The sequence below is a fragment of the Gekko japonicus genome, unplaced genomic scaffold (assembly GCF_001447785.1).
Source record: "Gekko japonicus isolate JY-2015 unplaced genomic scaffold, Gekko_japonicus_V1.1 scaffold529, whole genome shotgun sequence".
NCBI classification, from domain to species: Eukaryota; Metazoa; Chordata; class Lepidosauria; order Squamata; family Gekkonidae; genus Gekko; species Gekko japonicus.
The window spans coordinates 700,492-723,038 of NW_015167549.1; the positions used below are offsets into that span (position 1 = coordinate 700,492).

Here is a 22,547-nt window from a genome sequence, read left to right on the forward strand (position 1 = left end):
TTCCATCTTTACCTGATTTGATGAGCTCTGAGTCTTTTCACTGAGCAGTTTTGCAGCCAAAGCCGGCACTTGGTACACATCCTGGTTCGGCAGGGAAGAAGAGCGAGGCTTAATCCAACTGTCCATTCTCTCATAGACCGGAGCTGCTCGGTCTGCAGATCTGTGGGCAGAGGGAACCTGATAGATGGTTCCTGGGCTGGTTTGGAGGCCTTGAGAGAAACGCAGGTTAGAGGGGACTTGTGAAGGAGTAAGCAGCTGGAGGCGATTTGCAGGAGCAAGGCCTTGCTTCCCATGGAGGGAACATTTCCACCAGCCCTCACTCCCAAGGGGATCCTGCTCAAGGACCGTCAGGATGTCTCCTCTGCGGAAGGCCAACTCATCCGGACACTCTGCTTTGTTGTCGTATAACGCTTTTGCCAAGGCGTTCTGGGAAGAAGAGGGAACATACAAGGTGATAAACGACTTGTTCTGTAGCTACTAATAATGTACATATTTAAAACCCCAACCAGGACAAAGTTCAACCTCACAACCTCTGAGATGAACCCCAGAACCTGTTTTGGCCCCAGCATCTGGTTCTTTTTGAAGCTAGCCACTGTCACCACCACAGAATTTCTTGGTGTTTCTGAGCTTTTAACAGAACCAGGGGTCTGAAAGATATTCTCAGGAAAAAATATACTTAAGCAGAGATTAAGTCAGCAGAGCAATGAATGAGTGTCGGGGACCATGTGTATGTTTCAAAAATAGAAGCTTTACTAGAACTAACATTGGGGAAAAGGTAAACAGGATGCTAAATAACAAACACTAGATCCTACATGTTTACTGCTAGAAAGATGCTACAGGAAGGGCGTCTCTTCTTCACCAAACAAAAGGAGGAAGAGACCCCAATATGCTCAACAGCCAATGCACTGATTTCCAATCATAGAGCTAAAGTTCAGGTCATTTTACTAAGACCTCCTACAAGATTCCGGGCTTTCTCTCACTTTATTTTTTATTTATTTATTTATTTTTCGAATGACTACCCCGCCCTCCCGGCCAAACCCAGCTCAGGGCGGCTTACATAAAAACAGATACGTTACATTAAAACATAAGTTACACTTAAAACAATTCTAAAAGCATAATAAAGTGCTAGTAGGCGTTGTGGTCCGTATGACCATAGCAGCCATTATTCAAAGTTCTTAGTCAACAGATTGGGTACAATAAAACATATGCCATTTCCTGTTGACCAAACAAATAAAGTTAACTCTATAGTTACTGAAGTGTTTTAACTTCCTAAACCCAACAGGGTAAAACCTGCTAAAATGCGTGAAATTCTGAGATCATCCCTGTAGTGTATTCAAAGCTGCCTTGAATGCATGACATGTGAAACATCTAACTGAACTGTAATGTTAAGCTTCGTCCTAGGCTAGGATCCAAATCCATCCAATAGTATTGCTAGCCCAGGAGGTAACAAGCCAATCACTTCAAGCAAGCTCCCTGAGCGGGAACTAACGTGATTGGACCTTATCTCTGCAACCTCATAGGTTGATATTTGTACAGTGGGTGTGGCTACATTAGCCAGGAGAGTTTAAAGGCAGGCCAGCTGCAATGTAAAGGCTGTTCTGGCTATCAGATGTTGATCCGTGTTGGAGTTATGTTCGAGTTGAAGAATAAAGTTGTGTTCTTGCTGAATCACTCTCCGACTAATTTGTTAAGCGAGCGACTTAACAATCCCCTTCTGCGTCCACACTGCCGTGCCCCCAGCCCGTGGAGCTATTAGTCAGCCCTGTTTTGCCAGCTTCTGACTGGGAAATTCCTGAAGATTCGTGGGCAGAGCCTAGGGAGGGAGAGGTCTGGGGAGGGAGCTCAGGGAGGGATGTGATGCCGTAGAGTCTGCCCTCCAGAGCAGCCATTTACTCCAAGTAGGGTTGCCAACCTCCAGGTGGTAGCTGGAGATCTCCCGCCATTATAACTGACCTCCAGGTGACAGAGCTCAGTTCACCTGGAGAAAATGGCTGCTTTGGAAGGTGGACTCTGTGGCATTACAGTCCTCTGAAGTCCCTCCCCTCCCCAAACCCCGCCCTCCTCAGGCTCTCAGGTTCCACCCCCAAAATCTCCAGTTATTTCTCAACCTGGATCTGGCAACCCTAGCTCCAGGGGGACTGATCTGTGGAGTCTGGAGATCAGTTGTGATTCCAGGAAACCTCCAACTAGCCCTACCAGGAGGCTTCTGCAACTATATAACTTAGTTTCTAATTGAAATATTTCTAACTGAAATCCTCAATAGTAATACATTGAACACCCTATCTGTGGGGTATCTTTATAATCCAGTACTCTAATACACTGTGGTTACACTCTGTTAAGTTATACATAATCTTCTTGAGCTGTATACAGCTGAGGCACGTTGAAGTGCCACTTCTCAGAATTTATTGTTAGTGAGAATTCATTTCCAAGAAGATTATGTATAAAGGTCAGTAGTTCAGCAGTTCGAGACCCGGGTGTCGCAATACAGAGTGAGCTCCCATCTCTAGTTCCAGCTCCTGACAACCTAGCAGTTCGAAAGCAAGAAATTGCAAGTAGATAAATAGGTACCACTTCGTTGGGAAGGTAGCAGCATTCTGTTTGCCTTGGTGTTTAGTCATGCCGGCCACATTACCACAGAAACATCTTCGGACAGTGCTGGCTCTTTGGCTTTGAAACGGAGAAGAGCACCGCAACCCTAGAGTCGGATTCGACTGGCTTTCGAGCAAGGGAACCTTTACCTTTACTAACCACAGTGTATTAGAATACTGGATTGTAAAGATACCCCATATGCAGAGTGTTCAATTTATTACTATTGAGGATTTCAAAGACTTCAGCTAGAAAACAAGTTATATAATTGCAAGATCCTCAAATATATGATAAAAAGGAGAATTGTTTAAGTAATGTACGTACTGTATACATGTATAACTTTTGGCAAAATACATTAAGGTTTTACTCATCACGGTGAGTGTTGCTCTTTTGCAGTTTAATTCACTGCGAACCCAGTTTTGTTTATTCTACCTGGAGTCTGGCAACTTGCAGGTCCTGTAGTTCCAAGAATACACATTCCCAAGGTTGGATGGGACTGCTCTGGGGGAGGGGAAAATGGGAAAGATCTGCAGCCGTCACCAGTTCCCACTGACAGACTGCTGGACCCAGCCCTCTCTTAAGTCTACACCCATACATCCGCAATGTTCCTGTTGAGCACTGTGTATCCTTAGCGATTCCCAGAGGTCATTTCGGGGGGAATCGCGGGGGATCGCAGTTCCCCCGGGTGAGGTACGGGGGCAGGGCACATGACGAAGCCCCGCCCCCTGCTTCCGGCCGCCTCGCTTCTGGCCCTCATTCAGCCAGGAGGAGGCAGGAGAAGAGGGAGGGTAAGTTGCTTCCTCCCTGCCTCTCCCCACCCCTGCCTGCCTGGGGCCAGGGAGGGCCTTCGCGGGGCTTCCTTGCACTCCCGCCGGCCTTGCAGGTCCACCGCCGGGCCCCTCATGGGGCTCGGCAGTGGAGCTGCAAGGCTGGCGGCGGCGGCCGGGACCGTTGGGGGCGGGGTGTGTGGCCTTATGACACATTTCCGGTGATGTTAGGGGGTGTGGCATATGCTAATGAGTTATGCTAATGAGTTCCCCTAGCTCTTTTTTTACGAAACGACCCCTGGCGATTCCCTTCATAATGTCAAACTCCTTTCAGCCTGCATGTGTCTAGGGCAAAGTACATCATTTAATTGTTTTAAATATGTTGGTCTCAAGCTTGTATAGACATATGTGAAAACATGCGGGCAACGTGGTAAACAATTCCCATCCGCCCACTTTGGAGGTTCCATCTCCTTTCATAACAAACTGCTACAAAAAGCGTCGGTGCAGTTAATAGGGTTGCCAATCTCCAGGTGATAGCTGGAGATCATCCGCTATTACAACTGATCTCCAGGCAACAGAGGTCAGTTCACCTGGTGAAAACGACCACTTTGGAAGTTGGACTCTACAACATTATGCCCCAAACCCCTCCCTCCGCAGGCTCCACCCCCAAAATCTCCCAACCCTTCCCAAGCCTTTGCTAAAGGCTATAGTAATAAGCACGGCTCTTTTTGTAGAAAAAGCCCAGCAGGAACTCATTAGCTTAATAGGCCATACCCAACAGCATGAACTCATTAGCATATTAGGCCACACCCTGACAGCACAGCTCATTTGCATATTAGGTCACACCCCCATGGTGCCAGAAGTGTGGTCATCCAGCCACACCCACCTTTTGCTTCTTATTCTCTTTACCTTGTTTGTTGTCAAAACCCAGGGCTTTTTGCATGTTAGGCCACACACTCCTAATTGTAGCCAATCCGAATGAGTTTCTGCTGTTGGGTGTGGCCTATTATGCTAATGAGTTCCTGCTTGGGGTGGCCAACTTGGGAGCCAGCCGGAACTCCGTTCCTGTGCGTTCCTGCCCAAAAATAGCCCTGGTAATAAGTAATAACTCTCTTTTCCACAGACCCCTTAGGCTGCTCACACAAAAGAGAAACCATTGTTGGCACTTCTCCCTTACCGGTTCCTCCACTACTTCATCCATTTCTTCATTTCCCCCCCCCCTCGGGATCTGCTACACAGTTGGGTCAACCACAAACCACCAAGGGTGTGATGGCAGGCTAAGCAGCATTAGTGTTGTGCAGCCCTTTCCAAAACCATCCCACAATGTCCCTGCAGCCCTCAGTGCTAACAATAGGGTGCCTCACACCAATATTATTGGAGAAAGGCTCCTGGTGAAAGAGGAAAGGGAAATAAGCTGTAGGAAACCAGATAACGGTATTATACCATATACAGGATGCAACAGAAAAGAAGTATGCTTTGCTAGGAAATGGCAATCAGAGAGCGGCAACCTTCAAGGAAGGAGCCGTGGCTTAGTGGCAGACCATCCGCTTGGCACACAGAGGGTCCCATGTTCAATCCCCAGCATTCCCAATTAAAAAGGTCTGATGGTTGGTTATATGAAAGCTGTCTGCCAGAGACCCTGGGGAGCCGCTGCCAGCCACAGTAGACAATAGGGACTTTGATAGACCAATTATCTGATTCGATATAAGGCTGCTTCATGTGTTCATCTTCCTGTGCGGAATGGGGTGACTCAGTGGCAGACTACGTGTGTTGCATGCAGAAAGCCCCAGTTTCCACACCTGATCTCTCCAGATAAAAGAACCGGGTGGTAAATGATGTGAAAGACCTGATGCCCTGGAGAGGTGCTGCCAGTCACAGCGGACCAGGGCCCCCAACCTTTTTGAGCCTGTGGACACCTCTGGAATTCTGATACAGGGTGGTGGGTACCGCCACAAAATGGCTGCCACAGGAGCAGGCTTCCCAAGTACTTACCGTGATTCGGCGGGGGACACAGACGTCTTCGCAGGATCATTCCCGCGGGGACAACAGACGCGCTGCGCCATGCCGTCGCCAGGAAGTGACGCCGGGCGACGCTCTGGCAATGGAGCTGGTACCCATCGAGTTTTCAGCCCCATTGCCAGAGCGTCGCCCGGCGTCACTTCCTGGCGACAGCATGGTGCGCTACAGAGAGGAATGGTCCGGCTGGGATCGCGTTAAGTACTTGGGAACCCTACACAGGAGACAGAGCCAGACACAAAATGGCTGCCGCAGCTCACCTTTAATCACACAGTGAAGGTCCTCGTGCTGTGGTGGCGGCTGCTGCCAAAGCAACATATTTTAAAATCTCCAGAGCCAATAAAATCTCAAGTGCTCAAGTGCAGGGCAAAGGCCCAACCTGGCCTTGCCCACTTTCTAAAAATACTTGGTGGCCACCAGAAAAGGTGTCAGTGGGCATCAAGTTGTGGACCCCTGCAGTAGACAATAGTGACCAATGATCTGTTTCAGTATAAGGCAGCTTCACATATTCAGCCTTATGGTGGATGCAGAAAAGTCTGAAACACGCCCAACAGCTTGGCATCCATGTTCTCTCTGCAATGCATCATTTCAAGCAGGAGTTTCTGCCTCTACCCACAGTGGTACAGAGAAGACCATGAAGTTGGTGCAAAGCAGTGACCTAAAAGTCTCCAGAGCCTGCTGCTTCTACCGGTCGCTGTGGTTTCTGTTTTCAGCTCCCTCTCACATTTAGGTGAACATTTAACAACCCAAGAGCCTGCAATGGATGCTTTGAAAAACTTTTCCTTCCCCCGTTCAAAACAGAGATCCAGCAGATTCCATGCACACCTCCCAGTCACTAAGTGGCTTTCTTTCTCAAATGCAAAAGGCGCCGGGGGGAAGGGGTCCAGAAATAATTAATAAAGTTCTTCCCACTTGTAGCCCAAATAAACATGCCCAGTTCCCCCCCCCCAAAAAAAAACCCCAACCCTTGCCTTAACCCACAACAGCCCGTCAATTGCTGTGGGTCACTTACAAATGGGTCATCCAAGTGGTTTTTAATTCCTGTTCCCACCCAGCACTGTGCTTCTTTCATGCGCCTGATGGGTTTTCTGTGCCCTTCCTGTGGTCTATCCTGTGATCTGATTTGCTGAGAGACAATGTGGTGTGGTGATTAAAAGTATCTGGAAGGCCCCAGGTTCAAATCCCCATTCATGTGACAAGTTCGCTGGATGATCTTGGGCCAGTCACATTTTCTCAGCCTAACCTACCTCACAGGGTTGTTGTGAGGATAAAAATGGAGGAGAGGAGAATGCTGTAAGCTGCTTTGGATCCCAGATGAGGGGAAAGACGTGGTATAAATGAATTACATGAAATATGAGATGTTTTGGGAGGAAATCTCAACCAAACCGGAATGGATGCCATGCAGGAGGGATGATCTGCATTTTCCCCTGCCCCAGTACCACAGTGACAATTTACCCTTCTCCACACACACATACAGTGAGGGTGAGATTTTTTAAAATTGGTAATTGACATTGATGCTACTGTGTACACTCTGGGTAACTCAGAGTAGCGTGGTAGAAAGGGGTTTGATCTCCCCACTTCTCCTCCACGTGAAGCCAGCTGGGTGACCTTGGGCCAGTCACTGTCCTCTCAGAACTCTCTCAGCCCCACCTACCTCACAAGGTATCTGTTGTGGGGAAGGGAGGCATTTGTAAGCCGCTCTGAGACTTCTTAGGGTAGAGAAAAGCATGGTATATACAAATAACTCTTCTTCTTCTTCTTCCTCTTCCTCTTCTGAAACTAACTACCAGCCCCTTGTGGGTGACTAGTTTCACAAATCCTGTTGCCATCCCAACACAACTGGGGTTTTTTAGTTTGGAAGGCTGAGTACTACTCCACAATAGAAATCCATAAGTTCATTAATTTAACCATTGGTGTAAAATTGGGAACAGCGGCAAAGAAGCCTTCTGAAAATCCTCCGTGAGTGACTTGAGGGCCCTTTATCATACTGTTCAACAAAGGCTTGGATTTCCTTACTCTGTATAATTTCTCACAGGAGCGGTATTTTAGAAACTTTAATTGGCTGTGCTTAACACCTACCATGCTACAAGCCTTTATTGATGGCAGTTAATTTTCTCATGCTTCAGACAGTCTCTTCCTTGATTAGCTGTAATTTATCCCACTTCATCACACATTTATCTTCAACTCATGAGGGGAAGGCTGAGACCTCTGACCTTGCTCATCATCCATTATGTGTAACAATATAATCTGCTCCAGTCCCTTACACAGACGATCTTACTAAGCCTCTTCTTATTTTATTCATTTTGCTTCTTCTATACCAGGGGTGTGAAACATGCAGTCCGGGGGGCGGATGAGGCCCCCGGAGGGCTTCTATCAGGCCCACAGTGGAACTGGCTGTCTTCGGCTTCTTCTTCCAGTTCTGCTGCTGCTGTGTCATCGTAGGTTTGCAGATTACAGATACACACCTGAGCAGCATACTCAAGATTGCAACAGCACAGACATTTTGATGCAATAATTCAGAGGAAGAGGTGTCAGTTGTCAGACACTGTTAAATAAACAAAATATTGCAAGAGTGCTAATGTTTTAAGCATGTTTTTATTTTAAGTTTTTAAAAAACCCTTTGTGTTTGTGTCCTTTATAAAGTTTATATCTCCGCTACCTGGCATTACATTTTATGACACACATGGCCCGGCCCAGCAAGGTCTCATTTATGTCAGATCCGGCCCTCATAACAAAAGAGTTCGACACCCCTGATCTTTCTCCCCACTGAGAACCCAAAGCAGTTTACATTGTTCCCCTCTCCTCCATTTTCTCCTCATAACAACCCTGTGAGGTAGGTTAGGCTGACCATCAAGGTCACACAGCAAGCTTTTTTATCCTCACAAGCCTGTGAGGCACGTTAGGCTACGAGTGTGTGACTGGCCCAAAGCCACCCAGCAAGCTTCCGTGGCCAAGTGGGGATTTGAACCTGGGTCTCCCAGATCTGAGTCTGACACTCTTGACATTGTTAATCTTTAAGGTGCCACTGGCATTCTGTCTTATCATATTTAGACAGCTGTGCCACTAGGCCCACTTCCAACACTGGCTAAATTTCTATTGGAGATTAGGATCCCATGCAACCTCTCGCTAGGGCTGCCCTTCCTTGACCACACTAGGATAACAGTGCCACGTTAAGTCGCGAAAACAAAGAGTCGGAGAGTGATTCAGCAAGAATGCGGCTTTTATTCTTCAGCTTGGTTACTTCTCCAACACGGTACAACAATTGTCAGCCAGAACCCATCAAAGTACATGGACTGGCCGCTCTGTATTTAAACATTCCCGGCTAATATAGCCACACCCACTGTACAAATAACAACCTATCAGGTTGAAGAGATAACAGCCAATCACAAGCGATCCCGCTCTGCAAGGTGATTGGATGACACTTCCTGGGCTAGTGCTCCTATTGGTTACATTAGGATCCTAGCCCAGGCTGAAGCTTAACATGAGATGGCAATGAGTTGTTTCATAATACACAGGCATTCAATGTCAGCTATGAAGCTATTGAATACACTACATGCGAAATTCCCTGGGTACCACTTGGACAGGGGGTACAAAATGGGCATCCTGTAATATTTGCACAGTTGTTAAAGTGATGCTAAATTATGTCTCCTCAGTGGGGAATAATCAAGCTTGTTTACCAGATGCTCCATGAAAAACCAGATGCAGCGCCCTGACCTGGATAGCCCGGGCAAGCCCGATCTCATCAGTTCTTGGAAGCTAAGCAGGGTCGACTCTGACAAGTACTTGAATGGGAGACCTCCTTGAAATACCAGCAGTCGGGAGGCGGGGACAGGCTTTATTCGGCCACCTCTCTGAATATCCTCCGGCTCCCCAGTAGGGGTCAGTCACCAGAGGTCACCATGACTTCCAGGTGCATACACACACACACTTTAAAAAATCCAAAAACCCACCAGATGCAGCTTGCTCAGAGGCTTAGTGAGGGCAGCAGGCCAGGCAGAACAGCTCCTTTGCGTTTTCTCACCATCACCCCTTGCCCTCAGTCTAACATAGTAAAGCATATTCCACTATTGAATACTGTTGATAGGAAAGGAGCAAATCAGAAACAGGAGGCAGCAGACATGAGTATGTTTAGAATGTACCCAGCGCAAAACAGGAACAATCTATCTGATCGGTACAAACTTGCAAATCTCATGGTCCAAAGCAAATTCTTATCTCAGGCCAATGCAGCTTCTTAGCATTAGCAGTCTGCCCTGCACATAGAAAATACTTCTGTGCAAACATTGCTCACAGAGCCAGGGCAGGGTGGGGATGGGGTGTGTGTACTGAATCCCAGAAGTTCTCAAACTAAACAGGATACGAACAGCCGGGCCCAGTCCAGTACATCATCTGCACTCCGATCTGAGAGGAGAGCTCCTTCTCCTAGAGACTGAGTTCTCCCCAAGATGTAAACGGCACTGGGAACAGGAGGTCCATATTTTTAACCTCTAACATTTGCTAAGAAGCGACAGCTGCTCTTGGGAGTATTTGCAGAAGAAATGTGTTGGCCGGCTCAGAGGATGAAAGTAGCCCATTGTCCACAGCATCAGCTTCTTTTGCAAGGATGGCCTCAGAACAAGGGAGCTCTTATGATGCCTGGATTTGCAACACCCTCTGTTGCTGACCACCCCTGCAGCTGTCAGGAGACAGGCAGCAACAGTCCTGTTTACCTCCTGCAGCACTTGACTGCCAACCAACCTGTCTCTTCTGACCAAGCCAGCATCGACATCCTGTTTTGATGATTCAGGACGGCCCTTGAACGAATGACTGCATTTAGCGGCTTTCTGGACAACCAGCCAGCAAGGGCACCACACAAACACACAGGAATCTGATCTAGTCTTATGGAGGCTATAACTTAACTTGGATTCAACACTAGTGGCATGGATCCTGTGACTATAAGCTATGGCAATGGCCAGTCAACTAGATGGCTTGAATTAATAAATAGACATATTTGTGGGGAAGAGAGCCAGCAGTGGCTATTGTCTAGGAGAGCTAAGTGGAACCTCCACGTTCAGAGGCAATACCAAAGGTAGGGTTGCCAACTCTGGGTTGGGAAATTCCTGGAGATTTGGGGGTGGAGCCTGGGCAGGGACCTCAGCAGGGTACAATGCCATAGAGCCCACCCTCCAAAGTAGACATTTTCTGCAGGGGAACTGATCTCTGGAGTCTGGAAATGAATCATAATTCCAGGAGACCTCCAGGCCCCACCTGGAGGTTGGCAGCCTAAGCAAGTCAACCAATATGGGGCAGCCAGCACCCCTGCTGTTTGTGAACATTTTGGCTGCCAGCCTGGTGTAGTAGTTAAGAGCGCGGACTCCAATCTCCTCCACATTTAGCTGCTGGTGTGTCCTTGGGTCAATCACAGGTTTTCTCAGAGCTGTTCTCTCAAGAGCAGTCCTCAAAAGAGTTCGCTCAGCCCCACCTACCTCACAGGGTGTCTGTTGTAGGGAGGGGAAGGGAAAAGAGATTATAAGCCGCTCTGAGGCTCCAAGTGAAGGGCGGGGTATAAATCCAATCTCTTGTCTTCTTCTTCTTCCATTTTATCCCTACAAAAATCCTATGAGGTAGGCTATGCTGAGAGAGAGTGCCTGGCTCAAGGTAGGTCCATTAGCTATGATGGCTAAATGGGACTTCCATGTTCAGAGGCAGTGTTCCTCTGAATACCAGCTCAGGAAGCAATAGCAGGGAGAGGTTTTGGCCATCTGTGCCCCATCCCAGTGGCCAGCTGGGGGTACTCCTCTTGGCCACTGTGGGGAAAAGGATGTGGGCTATTGGTCTGACTCAGCAGGGTTCTCTTGATGTCCTTATCCACTGCATATTCATGGAACATGAGGAATTAGTCTTGCTGAAATTTGCCCCACTTTAAAAAAAATGACTAGATCCACAGATCAAAGCAAGAAAGAAGGGCTTTAGACTCTGAATGGCATAGATTTGGGATTGCATGAAGAGGAAAGCTAAAGCATCTTGTGTTTTGTGATTAAATGTTATACAGGAAGTTCACCAAATGGTACTGACCTTTTGGGGGGCAGAGAGTCCTGTTGCTCATTGTTAATTGCATCAGAGGAAGAATGAAATAAGGCAGCGGGGTGGGTGGAAAAGATGGTGGGTGTGGAAGACATGATAGAAATTCATAAAATTACGCATGGGCTGGAGGGAGTCGACGGTGATATATTTTTCCTCTCTCTCCCCCATAACACTAGAAGTCAGGGTGTTGGGTATTACAAGTTGAAAATACTCAGTATATCTGGGGTTAAATGTTTGTTTATGTTACTCACAGGAAGTCACATGTTTCTCATGTAACCAATGTTCTTTAGCTGTAGGAATCCCGGGAATTTTCTCCCTGATGTAGGGATTGGATTGGGACTAAAGTGTCAAGGTGTATTACCATTTTATGGCTTCTCTTCCCGTCTTTGTTTGGTGTTCTGAAGAAGAAGAAGAGCAGCCATAATCTCTCCTCTTCTAGTTTTGTCTTTGTAGAGTAAGGATGTAGCCAATTTTGCTCTGTTGTTATTTTCATCCCAGTTACCCTTCCCATGCTAGAATTTAGTAAAAACTTTATATTTTAATCACACATGGACTCTCAGTCTGAATTATTTTACTCTGGTTCTGCTGGACCATCTTATCTCTGCTAAATACCATTTTTTTCAATATCTCACTATCACCCAACACAGGGACACCCAATGAAGTTGATGGGCAATAGCTTCAGGATGGACAAAGGGATGTACATCTTCTACGCTAAGAATTGTTCAGTTGTGGAACTTCAATGCCAGTGGAGCTAGTGATGGCAGTCAGCACAGATGGCCTTTAAAGGAGATAAGACAGACTCATGCAGGATAGGTCCATCAATGGCCACCATCCACATTGACTAACGGGGAACCTCCACATCCAGAGGCAGTAAACCCCTGCATAGCAGTGCTAGGGGGGCAACATACGAGAAAGGTCTTGGCTCCCAGGTCCTGTTTGTTGGTCCTCTGAAGTGTCTGGTTGGCCACTGTGTGAAACAGAATGTCGGGCTAGACGGCCCACTGGTCTGATCCGCAGGGCTCCTCTTATCTTCTCAGTTGCTCACTGCCGGAGCAAACCGTTCGCATGCGGAAGATTCCAGGCTCAAGCCCACATATCTTAAGTTAGAAAGGTCTGGTGCCAGAGAGAGACCTTTCAGCATTAAGCTGTGTTGACCAAGGCTTTCGCATGTACCACCACCCCACCGGTGCAACCACATTCTACGTGGACAACCTGCCAGCCATCGATGCATTTGTTGTTGTTGTTCAGTCGCACAGTCGAGTCCGACTCTTTGCGACCCCATGGACCAGATCATGCCAGGCCTTCCGGTCTTCCGCTGTCCTCTGAAGTTTGCTCAACTTCATGTTCGTTGCATCTATGACACTGTCTAACCATCTCATCCTTTGCCGTCCCCGTCTTCTTTGACCTTCAATCTTTCCCAGCATCAGGGTCTTCTCCAGTGAGTGCTCCCTTCTCATTTGGTGGCCAAAGTATTTGAGCTTCATTTTCATTATCTGGCCTTCCAGGGAACAGTCAGGGTTGATTTCTTTTAGGATTGACTGATTTGATCTTCTTGCAGTCCAAGGGACTCTCAAGAGTCTTCTCCAGCACCATAGTTCAAAAGAATCTATTCTTCGGCGCTCGGCCTTCCTTATAGTCCAACTCTCGCAGCCATACATGACTACTGGGAATACCATTGCTTTGACCATGCAGACTTTTGTTGGCAGGGTGATGTCTCTACTTTTTATCATGCTGTTTATCGATGCATTATTGGGTTCAAAACTACATTGCCTCTCATTTAACAGGTATCCAAAAATACCATACTCAGTTCCTGGGCAATGACACAAAGCACCTGATGACAGATCTCTGAGAAGGACTTCAAATGGCATTAAAACGGCAGTGTAATCCTAAATACAGTTCACCCATCTGAGTCCATCAATTAGTGCAGGGATTCCCCAACACGGTGCCCAGGGGAACCGGGGTGCCCACCAACTCCTTTCTTGGTGCTTGCCAAATGTTTTCAGAAAGTGAGGTGGGGCCGGTAGTACTTCTGATTACCCATTTGAGATCTGATTGGCTGTAAAGATGAAAAATAACATGTCAGCAACAGCTTCTACAGCAGTATTGGTTTTGTTCTCTCCCTCTGAGTCTTCTTTCTGATGGGATTCTTGTTTAAAGTAAATCAGCAGAGTATTAAAGAGAGACTGAGTCCATGGTGTGTTTAAAAGAATATAAAAGTTTACTATAACCTAGCATGGGAAAAGGTACACAGGATATAAAATAACAAAGAGCTAAAATGGCTACATCCTTACAGCTAAAAGGTAAAACTGGAATGGCATGGCGTCTTCTTCTCGGTCAGAACAAAGAAACACAAAGACGGAAGAGAAGCCATAAAATGTCAATACTTGACACCTTGATTTCCAATCAGAGTAGCAAACTAGCTTCAAAGTTCCCGGGCATCCTATAATCTAAATAGATTGGTTACAAACAAACATGTGACTTAACAAACATCATTAACCCAGTAAATACTGAAGTGTTTTAACTTGTAACACCCAACACTTTCCCAGCGTATTTTTCAAATTTACCCGTCTTATCACCTGCACCTGGGCTTTTCAGGTGGCCATTTTACGGTTGCGCCCATCACGCTGTGTCAGAATTCAAAATGAGCTCACGGGATCAAAAGGGCTGGGGATCTCTGGAGTAACGGGTTTATAGGAGTGCAACCCTGCTTAGGACTGTAATGTCACTCACAAACCGGGACATATTCCTCCTAGTGCAAAAGCGAAGTACCCTCAACTTGATTCTATTTGGTCCAATCCTGTATCGTTTCCTATCCAGACTGTATCCTGCAAAGACAATTATTTCTGTGCCAGCTTCTTATCGTGCTTCCCCTCCCCCAAAGACGGCTTGGAGGCACACATGGGCCAAAAAAACCAGTGCAAGCCTTTCAACAAATTGTGATTCATCCTCATGGCAAGCATCACCTTTCATTCATGTATGAATAAGGCCAGGGAAACAGTTTTTCTTCCACTGCTGCCACAGCTACGGGGGCAGATCAATGAGTCACAGCCAAAAGAGGAAGCAGATGATGAAATCAAAAAAATTACCCCAGATCAGCATAATCCAAATATAGGCCTTACAGTACGATGCCTTCCAAGTTTCACTGGTGAAAAGAAGAACAGCATTTGCCCATTATCCAAGCCTTCAACCCCAGATCTGACTGGTTATTTCAGATCCATACAGGAATGACAAACCCCATAGGGTTGCCAGGTCCCCCTGGCCACTGACGGGGGATGGGGGGGATAGGGTTATCAGATCCAGGTTGGGAAACTCCTGGAGATTTGGGGATGGAGCCTGGGGAGTACAGGGAGCTCAGTGGGGTACAATGCCGTAGAGTCCACCCTCCAAAGCAGCCATTTTCTCCAGGGGAGCTGATCTCTGTAGTCTGGAGATGAGCTGTAATTCCGGGGGATCCCCAGGTCCCACCTGGAGGCTGGCATCCCAACTTTGCTTCTGCAGTTCCTGGGGCCACTTGTGCCTGCATCTCTCTGTTGACTCTCTCCCACAGTTCTCTTCCATTTTGAACTCTTCCTTCTGTCCTCCCTTCTCTGTCTCCTTCCCTCTTCCAGTCTTCCTTTTCTTAGCCCCTTGCTTCTAGTGTGACCAGAGGCAAAGGAGAATAGGGCTCCTGCATCCTTAACAGTCACATAAAAGAATTTCAGCAGTTCTCTTCCCCCTGCTCAAATCCTCCTTCTACACAACAATGACAAGAGCCCTGTTGCATCTGGTCATTTTAACCCAACACAGTGCCAGTGGTTGTCATGGAGCTAGGGTTGCCAGGTCACCTTTGATGCGGCAGGGGGCTCCAGGCTCCCCACCAGGACTCTTCTGCCTGCACGCAGTATGCTGGCAGTGACATCATCATGCTACGGCTGTCGCGCAGTAACGCTCTAGCATTCGGGACAAAACCTCTATGGTAACCATAGAGTTCCCTCCGAATGCTAGAGCGTTGCTGCACAAAGGCCCCAGCGTGATGACGTCACTACCGGCAATGTCACTGTGTTGTCAGCATCCTCATAGGACACTGCTGTTCAGGGGTGGGGCTTCCCCCACTGGCCAGCTGGCTGGTGGCAGATTGAGGCCCCCAAAATTGGGGGATCCCCTAGCCCCACTGGGGGGATGGCAACCCTACCTGGCATCCATGGACACCTTTCCTGGTGCCCACCAAGTGTTTTTAGAAAGTGGGCTGAGCCAGGTGGGGCTTTTTGCCAGCAAGGCTTCTGACTGGATGTGCAGATTTTTTGAAATGTTGCTTTGGCATCAGCTGCCACCATGGCACAAGGATCTTCACTGTGTGACTGAGGGTGAGCTGTGGCAGCCATTTTGTGGCCGTGCCCACCACTTGGTATCAGAATTCCAAAGGTGCCCACAAGCTCAAAAAGGTCGGGAACCCCTGCTCTATCTGTTCCACTTGGTCTGTTATCTGAGGGCACAATGAGACAGCTTCCGTAGGTCAGACTCGTGGACAACAAGGCTGTTTTACAGCTGCACTCGGGCTATTTAGAAATGCCACAAGGGTCTGACGAGTGAGAACGATTTTAAGAAATAAAGCAAGCCTGCGCCATGAATGGACTCTATTCCGCGGATCGAAATCTAGCACTCATCACCTTACAATGTCCTTTACGACACAAATGACTCAACCAAAGGGTTGGATCCAGCCAGCTTTTGCACTCAAAGTCACCCAACCCCTCTTCCACCTGGCTTTTGTTTCATGCAGGTTCCATGATCCTGAGCCTAGCCTTTTTTCTTTTTTTTTTTGCATGGTCAACGAAGACTCCCTTCCACCTATTTTCAGGAGCAGAAGAGTTGGTTGACTGCAACTCAGACCCTCTTCAAACTGCCATTGTATTCCGTTTTAGTAACTGGTTTCTAATGGATCTTTTTCTGTTATTTCAGACAGACCCATTTTAATAACTGGCTGCTAGCAGAATTTATTTATCTGTTCATACGAGCCCGTTTGCATTGAGTTAGCAAAGTGTGGTTGAGCCGCTTTTGAAGGAAACTGCTTTCTTCCATTTTCAGCCCCTTCATTGTGCTTCTGAATCGCTCTGATGTGCTGTTTAAACTGTCCATAGAGCCTCCTACAATGTCCCTTTTTCACCACCCTTTTTCATCGCATGAACTTCCTCTGACATTTTTATAACACTATAGCAGCACCACTGAGATGCACTGATTCCATTGAGTCAATGCATCTCAATAGTGCCGCTATAGAGCTGAAGCGCTATAGGGGTTTGGCGCTATAGCATTCACCTTGGGTTTTTTTTTAAAGTCCAAGGAAGATCATGCGGTGAAAAAGGGCAGGGGAAAAGTGGCACTGTTTGAAATGACCAAAGCACTTCAGAGACGGCTCATTAATAGAAGGAAATTTGCTGTATGAAACCCCCATCCTGTATCATTTACTCGAAATCAGGCCAACAACGAATAACATCCGGTTTAGAACAGTACTGTGAAAAGGGACTCAGTGTCAGATCACCTTGCCAGTCTTGCATCAGGAAGTGATAGTACAGATTCTACTCATCACTTGTTGAACTTCGTTTTAACTTTTGCATTAATTTCTGTGAGTCAAAATTCAAGAAGCTGAGAAACCAAGAAAGCACTGAGGAGAAACAAGGTCCAGAAGGTCAGCAAGAAGGTTGGAAGAAGGAACTGGATGTTCTTCACAATGATATAAGCAGGAGGGGAGAGCTAAAATTCATGCATATCCTTCCTCAACAGGAGTTAAAAGCCCTGGCAATATACCAGTGATGTTAGAAAGACTGACAATGAATAATTGTAGAACAAAGTCTGAGTCCAGTGGCACCTTTAGGACCAACAAAGTTTTATTCAAAGTGTAAGCTTTTGTGTGCAAAGCACACTTCTTCAATCAAATGGAATAAGATCTCCTCAAGGGCTACTTACAGGAAGAATAGAGGGTGGGGGGCAACCGTTAAGAGGGGCCACTCTGCATATGCAGAGCTGAAATTGGATCAGGTGGCCAGTAAAATCAATGGATAGCAGCAAATCAGCACGTAAATGCAAGAGTTAACAAAAAAGATGTGCGAATGAAGCTAGAGTCCAGCAGTACCCCCAAGGCAAGACAAGCTCAATCCTGTATGTAGGAGAACAATTGTGTACTGAATAATTGTGTGAAGTCTGAACAAACGTCATCCATCAAGATCTCATTATTATGAGTTTCCACGCCTTTTTTGGGGGGGGGGATCACAGCAAACTTTCTCCTTATATCCACATTTCTCCACTGAGCTCTCCAGTGCGGAGGTATTATCTTGTGGAAACACAACTTCGCCCTTGTCACTTGAACACACCGTCCATTTTTAGCATCCACCATGAGAAGGGCCAAGGGGAAACCGTAACCGCTTTTGACAAAACCACCATTGTGACAAACAAAGCCAAGAAACAGAAGCCTTTGGAAGATTATTATTCTGGACAGAGTCAGCACATGAAGGAGGCAGTGGGATGACACGCCACTCCCCCATTACCAATCTGACCCACCATGCGTTGCGGGTTCTACTGCTGTACGCACGGGTACAGACTGCACACAGAGTCTCTATGTCTACACTCGGAATGTGTGTAGGCTATGTGCAGAACAGCCAATCGATACTTGACTGACTGGGACCGGGAGTCCCAGGGCTCTTTTTGTAGAAAAACCCCAGCAGGAACTCATTAGCATAATAGGCCACACCCAACAGCAGGAACTCATTAGTTTTTTGTAGCAGGAACTCCTTTGCATGTTAGGCCACACACCCCTAATGTAGCCAATCCTAATGAGTTCCTGCTGTTGGGTGTGGCCTATTATGCTAATGAGTTCCTGCTGGGCGTGGCCAACTCGGGAGCCAGCCGGAACTCCGTTCCTGTGCGTTCCTGTCCCAAAATAGCCCTGGGTGTGACCCTATTGTCTCCTTCCAGTGTTGACCACTGTACTAAATCAGACCCCTTGGTCCATCAAGGTCAGTACTGTCTACTCAGACTAGCAGCGGCTCTTCAGGGTCTCAGCCAGAGGTCTCTCACATCACCTACTACCTGAGCCTTTTAACTGCAGATGCCAGGAACTGAATCTGTCACCTTCTGCACACAAAGCTCGATCACCGAGACACAGAGTTGTTGTCTGCCTAAGGCTGGAGTTACTAAGGCTGAAACTCAACAAGGGCTGCGGTCACACGGAGCATTAGCCACGCTACTGAGACGAATGATAGGCGGATTTTCCGGGCACGAACACACTGCAACATCTGGGAAGCGTAGAGCTCCCAGGGTGAACCCGAGGCTTCCCGCTGAAGATGCGGCATAAAAAACTAGTACCTCCGAGGTACTAGTTTCCGGAAACCGCGGGGCAAGGGCTGGCGTCTGATCGCGTTTCCGGTGGTAGTTCGTGGCATCCGGCGCCCACCCATGTCCCGTCGCAAACAGTTTTTTTTCCCCCAAGTCTCCACAGGATGCGCACGAGCACCCAACAGCGCATGCGCACGAAGAGGAAAGCGAAACTTCCGTTGCCGCGCAGAATCGCGCATGCCGTTGAACGCGAAACCAAAAGTTCCACTCCTCCGTCCTTTGGCTTAAAAGAAAATAAATGACCCTGTTTGCTATGGCAGCGGCGCCTAGCCATTGCTGGTGTGATCGCGTCGTGCCACTTCTTTGCCGCGCTGCAGGATCGTCATGTTATCGTCACCCTCGTTTACCCACCGGCGCCAAGGGAAGGACCCGTGGCGTGCCACCGGCGCATCTGATCACGTAATCGCGGATCAAACTGCGCTGGAGCAATTAGCCACGCCTCCCCCCCGCGATATCCGGCCTGTGTGACCGGGGCCAAGATATAGCACTGCCCAACCCAAGTCATATCAGATGCATTCTGTAAGGCCCTGTCTTTCTTAGCGATTACTATGGGAACCAAAGAAACTTCTTTGGTCTCCTAGGAAATCATTCTACCGCCTCTCTTCTGTAGCAGCATTTAATTTCCTCCCTCTATTAATAAAGGATGGCAAGCACCTTCCGAGCCACCTCCTCCCCTTTCATTTCCTTTTTGAGGTTAGCCATGATGACTCATAGCAGTAGAAGGATAACAGAAATATGAGCTTTTGCAGCAGAAATCCTTTGGTCACGTAGCCTGAATCTAGGTTGCCATCTTGTTATCGCCTTAAAACCACTCACACTGTTTGCGAGCATCCCCGTTTGCCCTCCAAACCTTAATGAACCACTCAGGGGAGAGACCACAACTCAAGGGGAGAGACCACAACTCAAGGGGAGAGCACCTGTTTCTCATACAGAAGGTCCCAGGTTCAATCCCTGGCATCTCCAATTAAAGGATATGGCAGTAAGCAGATATCTATCTTGACTAGTAACCACTGATAGCCCCGTCCTCTTTGAATTTGTCCACTCCCCTTTCGAAGCCTTCCAAATTGGTGGCCATCACCACATTCTCTCATGTGTGTGTTGACTGGGAGGAGCGTATTGATGGGGCAAATGGTTTGTGTTTGTAAAGGGGGAGGGAGAGTTCTTTCCCCTTCCTCTTGGCCACAGCCCGAAAGCTGCATACCCCTAGCAGACTTTTTGTTCATTGTTTTGCTGCTATCTAGGTTTTTCCCCTACCCTTTCTTCAAAAACATAAGGGCCACGCCAGATCAGTCCTAACTTGGCCCATCCAGTCCAGCATTCTGTTCACACAGGGACCAACCAGCTGTCTCTAGAAAGCCCATGAGCAGAATGACTACAACAGCATCTTCCCACCCACCCTCCCCAGCAGCTGATATAAAGAGGCATATTGCCTCTGGGACTGGAAGGAGAGGAGCAGATTTCTGTCTTGACTAGTAACCACTGATAGCTAAAAGAATGATGGGTGTAGCAAGCTTGGGGCTGGCAGGATCTGGCAACCGGTGGGAAACCGGGTAGGACGGAGACATGGGACAGTTGTTAGCAATGGTGTGTTGTCACTTCTGGGCAACCTGGAAGTGATGTCAGGCAGTTATGCATGACAGTTTTTTTTTCTTCTTCCAGCAGCTGTTGACGTGCCAGCAGGCACATGGAAACCAATCACAGCACAGTGGAGATCTGAACCCCCCCCCGCAATGTGCCCGACGCAATGACGTCACCTCTGGGTGAACGTCATCACGTCGGGCACATCGCCACGATCCTGGCACTTTGGGAGTTGGGTTCCCCCGGTGGCCGGATCTGGGCCAGCGGGTAAGAGGCCTGTCAAGAGGGCAAACCCCACCACCACCCGGGTGACCTGGCAACCCTAGGCAGGAAGCTCGGGGGAGCTTATATAATGCTTCCATTTTATCCTCATAACCACTTTGTAAGGCAGGTGAGGCTAAAAGAATGATGGGCCTAGCAAGCTTGGGGCTGGCAGGATCTGGCAACCGGTGGGAAACCGGGTAGGACGGAGACATGGGACAGTTGTTAGCAATGGTGTGTTGTCACTTCTGGGCAACCTGGAAGTGATGTCAGGCAGTTATGCATGACAGTTTTTTTTTCTTCTTCCAGCAGCTGTTGACGTGCCAGCAGGCACATGGAAACCAATCACAGCACAGTGGAGATCTGAACCCAGGTCCTCCAACTGGTTTGACATGCTAAGCACTACACTATACCACACGTGCTAAATAACTCACTGGGGTATCCAGTCACAGATCTCCCACGTCAAGTATAGTTTGACCTTTCTTACATACAAATTATATGCAGACAGAAGGTCAAAAAGAAACAGATACAGGGACTGGATATAGGAGATCTACTCAGGCATGTGCCAGGAAACAATTAACAACTGTGAGGACCTGTCTATGTCACCACTGGAAACCTTACCTAAATCCAAGGCTATTTTTGGGCAGGGACGCACATGAACGGAGTTCCGGCTGGCTTCAGAATTGGCCACGCCCACTACAGCCAAAACCTCTGTGTGTGTGGCTACAGAGGGAAGGCCTGGAGAGTGACCCCCTGGCAGCTCCGAGGCGGGTGGGCCTGGAAGGATCAGGGAGGCGTTTAAATGCCTCCCTGTGCCTTCCCCAGCCTGTCCAAGGGCCAGCTTGCCCTTCCCTTTCCTTCAAGGGGGGGGGGGTCCTGTTCGGTCTCCCCGCAGCTGTGGGGCACCCGGGCAAGCCAAGGGAAGGCATGAGCTGTGGCCTAATATGCTAATGTGCTGTGCTGTCAGGGTTTTGGCTTAATATGCTAATGAGTTTCTGCTGTTGGGTGTGGCCTATTATGCTAATGAGTTCCTGCTGGGCTTTTTCTACAAAAAAAGCCCTGCCTAAATCTAATCTAACTTTGGAAACTTTGGCCAGATGTTGATCTCAGGCCTCAACAAATCCTATGCAGGAGGTCACCATGACACCTAGAAATGCCACCATGGTGCCTAGTAGCATTTTCAGCAATGGTGATTCTTGATGATCCTCAGTAGAAGTACAAAGCTTATTTATCCTTCCGCATCAGAATATTTTGTTGTACAACACAGAAATGCATGGGTGTCAAGTTCTTCCCCTTGCTTCTTTATATGTTGGCTTTACGCCATTCAGTGGAAGTAGGTGATTTCAATTTCTTAATGAGTTGCTTTCTATACTGGTTCCAGTGTTCAATTCAAAGAAGCTATTTAAAGCAGTGATAGAACAGAGAGAATCAGGAGTGACAGTCAGAGATCATCATATTTAGCTATATATGACAACAATTTCGTCATGGCATTAATAAAATATAGGAAAACCTGCAAAGAGTTTGGGATTAAGTTCTGCAGGAACAATAACTAGAGATGTGAAGCCCCAGGAAAAAAAACCAGGAAAAAATTGAAGGAAAAAACAGTAATTTTCCACTTTTTTCCAAGGACATTAGTTGGGAAATTCTGAGGACACTGAAAAAGAATCATATGATTATTTTTTTCCTTTTGGAATGGGTGAAATTCTTTATAAGACAAGCTTTCGCTGACTAAAAATGAATAGTACAAAAAATTTAAAGTAATATTTGATACAGCATTAGATAATAATTCCTAAGTACATATATATGACATATTTTCAAGGATCTATTTATTGTTTAATGTGAGCAATTTAGCCAACAGTTAATATACTGTAATATGTTTAATCAAAATAGAATTCGGCATTGTCAATATTATTGACT

At 47.4% G+C, this 22,547-nt stretch overlaps 1 protein-coding gene across 1 annotated transcript in view; it reads right to left on the reverse strand.

Annotated features, from left to right (window-relative positions):
• The window catches only part of CASS4 (Cas scaffolding protein family member 4), a 62,359-nt gene that overhangs the window by 23,117 nt on the left and 16,695 nt on the right, over positions 1 to 22,547 (reverse strand). The window contains exon 2 of the mRNA XM_015413666.1: positions 13 to 426. Coding sequence (XP_015269152.1) covers positions 13 to 426 — 414 coding nt within the window. The remainder of the gene's footprint in view (positions 1 to 12; positions 427 to 22,547) is intronic.